The sequence below is a fragment of the Babylonia areolata genome, chromosome 24, assembly GCF_041734735.1.
Source record: "Babylonia areolata isolate BAREFJ2019XMU chromosome 24, ASM4173473v1, whole genome shotgun sequence".
Classification (NCBI taxonomy): Eukaryota; Metazoa; Mollusca; class Gastropoda; order Neogastropoda; family Buccinidae; genus Babylonia; species Babylonia areolata.
In genome coordinates this window covers 4,626,710-4,633,648 of record NC_134899.1, presented here as the reverse complement: position 1 = coordinate 4,633,648, position 6,939 = coordinate 4,626,710, and the positions used below count along the sequence as shown (strand labels likewise).

The 6,939-nt window shown below is 39.1% G+C and overlaps 1 protein-coding gene across 1 annotated transcript in view; it reads right to left on the bottom strand.

Moving 5' to 3' along the window:
- The window catches only part of LOC143299138 (neutral amino acid uniporter 4-like), a 9,407-nt gene extending 3,172 nt beyond the window's left edge, over positions 1-6,235 (bottom strand). The window contains exons 1-5 of the mRNA XM_076612266.1: positions 6,134-6,235; positions 4,061-4,149; positions 2,857-2,967; positions 2,284-2,368; positions 1-235 (exon numbers count right to left, since the gene is read on the bottom strand). The exon at positions 1-235 is cut by the window's left edge and continues 18 nt beyond it. Of these exons, the coding sequence (XP_076468381.1) occupies positions 1-235; positions 2,284-2,368; positions 2,857-2,967; positions 4,061-4,149; positions 6,134-6,235 (622 nt within the window). The remainder of the gene's footprint in view (positions 236-2,283; positions 2,369-2,856; positions 2,968-4,060; positions 4,150-6,133) is intronic.
- Between the last annotated feature and the right edge of the window lie 704 nt (positions 6,236-6,939).

Here is a 6,939-nt window from a genome sequence, read left to right as displayed (position 1 = left end):
TGGCGATGGCGGAGCAGGGCGACATTTTGTCCAGACCCCTGAACTGGCTGTAGATCAGCAGAGGTGCGGCCACCATCAGCTGGTATTTCCACATAGGAAAGTCCACAGATGTCTGCACTACCACTGCCTGCAACAACAATCTATCATAATGATTACTGTTGTAGTTCGAACGCACAGGGTCAGAATTATCAGGACTACCCATCAACACAAATGTCCAACTGCTGTCAACAGAAAACTGTCACATACACAGGAAAACTTAACATAAGCATACAAAACACAGCTTATGACATTTTCTTAACTATTCAAAGATCAGGCCGTGCTGAGGACGTCAGCCATTCCACTTAATTCATCATCCCCAGATTACAAAAAGAAATTGTAATAAAGGAAAAAAACAAAAACAACACTTCAAAGCCAAACAAAAAGTACACAAAAAGGACATAATAGGCAAATAACACTGCTAGTGCCCATCCCAGTGTTTACAATGTCACTACCCAATCGCCAGAACAAAACTACAGAAAAGAGAAAAACAAGAAAGGCAAGGCCTTCAAGACTCACTTGTGACACACACACACACACACACACACACACACACACACACACACACAATCTTTTAATAAATATAATCGTTAAAATGTGTTCTGTATTTGTTATTATAAAGCTTCGTGTCAAAACAAAAACAAAACAAACAAACAAACAAACAAAAAAGCCTGAGCGCAGATTCGAACCTTGCATGTGCAGGTGGGAAGCAATTGTCTTAGTTACTTCACTATTGCCGTTCTATCAATGACGTTCCAGTTTCAGTTTCAGTTTCAGTAGCTCAAGGAGGCGTCACTGCGTTCGGACAAACCATATACGCTACACCACATCTGCCAAGCAGATGCCTGACCAGCAGCGTAACCCAACGCGCTTAGTCAGGCCTTGAGAAAAAAAAAAAAAAAAAAACCACGGGGGAATAAATAATAGATAAGCTTACATAAATAAATAAATAAATAATAATTATAATATAGAAAAAGGTAGTAGTAATAATAATAGTAATACTAATAAAATGATAATAATAAAAAATAAATAAATAAATAAATAAATAAATAAGACAACAATGGTGATAAATAAGCGAATAAATGTAAAATATGAAGACACACATTCACACATACACCCACACATGCATAACAGAAATGCACCAAACATGCAGTTTCACAGATATGAAAGTACAGTCAAATACATATAAACGTACATGAGCTCCAACACACACACACACACATTACCTTGCACCTCCTCCACCCCCCTCCTCCACACACTCATTTCTAGTCTACGTATCGTAGCTTCCACGACACACACACACACACACACACACACACACACGCAAACACACACTCACAGAGATGAACACTTACTTGTACAAGCACACACACATACGCCCATATCTCCAGAATTGATATATAAGCATGCTTTTTTATGGCCGATAAATCGATTGCGGTTTTGGAAGTGATAACGTTACTTAAGTCATGCTGTTTGGTGCATCTGAGGTATTGTCAATTCTTTAAAGTCCGCGGTAGAGGAGACGTTGCCATCGTCGCAATCACACCGCAACATTTAGCCGTTTTCTCTAGATTTAGATAAGATGTACAAGTTTAGTTAAACTCGCCGAGAAAGTACGACAATTTCTCTTTTATGTTGATTCTAGTTAATTGAGTATCCGCTTTAAAATATTCATAAGCAGTAAACACGTCGATGATGTTGTCTGTCACTGTATGTGTTCTGTCCAGAATTTGTATTTCTTTCCATTTAATTGCGAACAGGAAAAACGAGTTCGTGAAGTCTTCTTACAAAGCATCACCTTACTGCAACTGAGATGCGGTAATATGGTGTTTTTGGAATCCCGGAAATAGTCTCAACGAAATAAACCGTTAATGATACGGGAAACATGGCTTAATTCGGGTGTCTTACTACCTGTCATTGGTATTCCTGTGAAGAATTTTTTCCTACAATTTTTAAGCCAAATTTGGTATCGACGTACACAGTTTTTCCAGAGAAAATGGCAATGTTAAAGTTTACCACCGACACACAGACACATAAAGACACACACACACACACACACACACACACACACACACACACACGCACACAAACACCAGGTTATAACATGGACTCACTTTGTTTACACAAGTGAGTCAAAAATGCCAAGTCATGCTCAAAAAATGATAGGGGAATGGACTGGGAAGGCAGAAAAAGGAGACAGCAGTGAAGAAAGAAAAAAAGGCACTGCAGGCTATCTTTCTCACTTACGTCTCTGATGTTGGCCGCAATAAACACTATATACACGCTGCAGAATCCCAACTGGGACATCATCAACAGCGCGTTCACGAAGAATCTGCAACACAGACATAGATGAACGTTTGATGACTGGCAACATGTGATTGAGACAGGCGGATAGATCAAAACCACACAAGTGCATCAGCTCTTTCACCTGTGGGAAAACACAAGTTCTATGCAACACCACTTTGTGTTTCTCATCAACTTTATATGTGTGCAAATTCAAAAGATACAAAGCATTAAACAAGAAAACTTTCCAAACCAATCAGATTCCGCACATAACAAGCTACACCACTTCTAAGAACGGAAGACACTCCACAGTGTGCAAACACTGAGCAGTTACTTATTTTGTTTGATTAATTAAGCTTTATTGTGGTCAATCTCAGGACCACCACCAGAACCTTTATCGATATGTTCCAACCCAATGGCCTTGTACCATTCTATAAAAAAGGCATGGGTATCCATCCATGTCTCCCCGAGATATCCTATCAGTTGTTACTTTTTTGTTTGTTTATCTTGAAGGAGGTCACAGGTAATCTCCCTTACCGTCCCCACTTGGCGGGCCATCCCCTGAGGGCAGGGTGATAGGTCCTCAGGGCCCAGTAGGTCAAGTTGGAGTAGTTCATCACCACATCCTCTTCCCCCTCCGCCTTTGCTCTGCAACACCAACGTTTAGATGTATAAGAAGTACATACATACATACAAAAATATATAAATAGATAAATAAATAATATTAGTAAATAAATGAACAATTAAAAAAAAAGTGACCATACACAAACATAGCGGTAATGGGTAAAGGCGTCAATGGCAACACTAGACTTAATAATGACCGTGCACAAACACAACGCTGAACGGTAACTCCAAACGGAGTCAATGACACTTCCTCTGCTAAAGCAACTCAAACTTGATATGAAAAATGAGGAAAAGAAAGGACATGATACAGTTCCACTACCATGTATATAAAACATTATATGAATGTGTTAAGTATGTTCTGCATTTCTTTCAGTGAATTTTTATACATTTGGTTTCAACAGTTTGTGTCCATTAGAGAAAAAATAAATGAGAACAGTTTCAGCGAAGTGTCAGATCGTGCGGACAGATCCATGTCCGCTGTACCACACATCTACTGGAGCAAAAGAAAAAGAGCAATACCTTACTTTTGCATAACCCATATATTCATTTATAATAAATTTCATGAATATCTTAAAAGTCACGGTTCATCCATATGTATGTATACCATGGGTATAACATATTGATATAAAGTCCTGTCTTTGATAAATACTTCTCGTCAGCTGAGAAAATGAAAATAAGTAGTGTTAAAGAAGCTGGGATTTGCCTTTGCTTTTTTTTCAGCAAGCGTTCCTACCATTATTGATTATTCAAAGCAACACATTAGCGTTGGTGAAATTCGTTGTTTTCAATTTTCACTACCAGTCACGAGAATTGAAAGAAAACATTTTGATACACGTACACAGTATACATTTTCCAACAAACTGATTTTTCAGTTAATGACAAAACGGGTTGGTAAGTGACTAAAGTAGGTCTACTCTTGTCTGAATTAAAAAAAAATGTCTTTACTCATTTAGCTCTCAACACCAGAACAACCCATGGTATAAGCACGATTCACAGCAGTGTTTAGCAGTGACTGAGATCAGATAAACTTCAGAATACTGGTGGTTTGATAGTCAGCTGTCAATGGGGCCATGGATTACCCTCACCATCCCACTCCCACCATCCCTACATTCCTCACCTTTCACGTTGTGCACGTGCGGACCGCGCCAAGAAGTGCATGCACAACAAAGCGATGCACCCCATTAGGAACGTCAGCAGTGGGCCCACCTGGAAAAACAACAAAAAACAATACTCTCATTTCTTTTGTTTTCGTTTTATTCATGCATGCATATTTACAGTATGAATCCGTTTGTGTCTACACATGTATACATGTATATGTGAGCATGTATGTAACTCTCTCTCGTGCGCAACATATATATATATATATATATATAATGTGTGTGTGCACGTGTGTGTGTGTGTGTGTGTGTGTGTGTGTGTGTGTGCATTCGTCTGACTTTGATTGCATGGTTGCTTAGTATTATGATTGCGTGGATGATAATGGCTGTTTTAGTTCACTGTTTGGTTAGGGTGACTGTACGTTGTTCGCACTGGATGGTTTTGGAGATATTTACAGGTGATTGGGCTTTTGTGTAAAATATTTTTTTGTTGTTATGTATTACGCATGTGATGTGCAGTCAGCATTACTGTATTTCAATGAAAGTCACAATATAACAAAACACTATCATTATCATTGATTTTTTTTTTATTAACACAAAATGAACTTGGCAACATGATTATCTAACTTTGAAAACATCGGCCACATAACCTGTGTCTTCTTAATATAAGACTTTCTTTCCATAATCGTAGGAAGAAATGCCATTGATCATATTGTTACTTCATAATGTTTCCATAACACTTTTCTCATTTAATGTCCATTGGCATGTAAATCTGTATAATGACCACAAAGAAAACAATTTTGATTGGTGAATGCAGGAATAGTTACATGGATGAATGAGAGAAGAAAGTATTTAGTGAAAACCTGTAGATGTTCGAGTAACTACAGTCCGATATTTAATGGCAGTAAAAAAGCCATACACGTTCAGTTAATACAAATATGCCTAGTACATTCCATGTGGTGGTGAAAAATATGTACACGTGCAAGTATGAAAAATAGGTCCTTGTATATATCTAATATTGTATATATCTAATTTTAATTTAAAGGCCCAACACTGAGCTTATCTCACAGATTGACATAAGTTTACATTTGGGCTAACAGCAAAGTGAGAGCTGTATTATCAATGGTTTCTCCAGTCAATGGGAAATCATTTACAGCTTAGTCTTTTGTGAAGGACTATGACTCTCAAACTAGGAGGCAAAATTGCACTGGCTCTTAGTGCTGCAGCCTTGTGGGCTAGTTGGCCTTTGGGAACCATCCCAACGCCGACTGTCCTAAAACCCTCTTGGCCGAGAGAGTGGGGGTGTAACTTGGTCAAGACACTCTCCACTATAATCAAATTCTAGCCCAAATAGTCGGAACAGCAGTTGCCTCCTCTGCTGTTCTGATGGTCATAGTCGACAACGACTGGCTATTATATATATATATATATATATATATATATATATATAATTTGCTGACCAGTGATAAAATATGCACACGCGTACAAGTAGTAAAAGCAGTTTTTGTATACTATCACGTAGCTGTGGAAAATAGGTATTATACATAAACAAATAATGTGGGGAGAAAATACCGCTGTGATGAGCAGCACACACACACACACACACACACACACACACACACACACACTAAAAGAAGAAAAGAACTCTCTCTCTCAATCTCTCTCTCCTCTCTTTCCCCTCTCTCCCTCCCTCTCTCTCTCTCTCTCTCTCTCTCTCTCACTCTGGGTCCCCCCTCTCTCCCTATCTTGCCTCTCTCTCTTTCTCTGTGTTCCTCTCTCAATATCTCCCTCTCCTCTCTCTCTCTCCCCCAATGTCGGATCTCTCTCTCTGTCCCTATCTCTCCTTCTTCTTCTCTCTCTCTCCTCTCTCCCTCCTTCTCTCTCTCCATCTTTCTCTCCATCTACCTCTCTCTCTCCCTCCTCTCTCTTTCTACCCCCTACACCCCCCCACGCACACCTCCCACATCTATCTCTCTCCCTCTCTCCTTTTTCTCTCTTTCTTCCTTCTACCCCCCTCTCCCTCCCTCCCTCTCTCTGTTCAGAGTCACACGGCGAGGCAGTACAGACAGACAGACACAGACAGAGGAACGTACCACCAGTCCAGCACAGTACATGGCATAAGGCATGGCCAGGATCCCCGTGCCCATGTTGCCCTTCAACAGCGTCATCACGGCCCTCACGTCACTGACAGTCATAGACACGGTAGTTGAATTATGACTTATGATAATATTTATTCTAAGTAATGATAATATTTATAATGAACGTGTGCAAAAATAAGTTTTCTGCTAATGCGGAACTTCTTCATGGAGGAATTTTGTTTAATGTCCCGTCACACATATCGGTGATGTGAAGACATTTTGTTAAAGTGTTTATGAAAACATTTGAGTATTATCGGTTAGAAGGGGTGGGAGATGTGAACGATTGGAGGGTTGGGGGAAACTGAGCAAATGAGGGTGAAATGTGGGTGAAATTTGAAAAAAAAACAGAATTTTTTTTTTATAAATACAATTACAGGAAATTACTTAAAGGACTTCGTAAAAGAGAAGTCATTAAACTGACAAGCGAAACAACTGATAATGAATGCAAAAAGTCAAAAACATCAAAGTTCTCAGTCACTTGTGAAGATACACTTTCGTGTACATAAGGCTTCATCAAGCTACAGTCAAAAATTATATGCTCAATTGTCAGGTTACTAAAGCATGTGCACTTGACATTAGAACAATACTTGGTCCGTAATGAATTTGATAATAGTCTGAGAGCTAAACTCAGAATTGGTATGCGAATCGGACCAAAGTCTGAGAAAGTCAACTGACGAGGTTTTAGACTTGTTGAATTCAAGCACCTATAAAAGTCTCTTTCTAGTACATTGCTTATTTCCTTGTATGACAATGGGCAATAT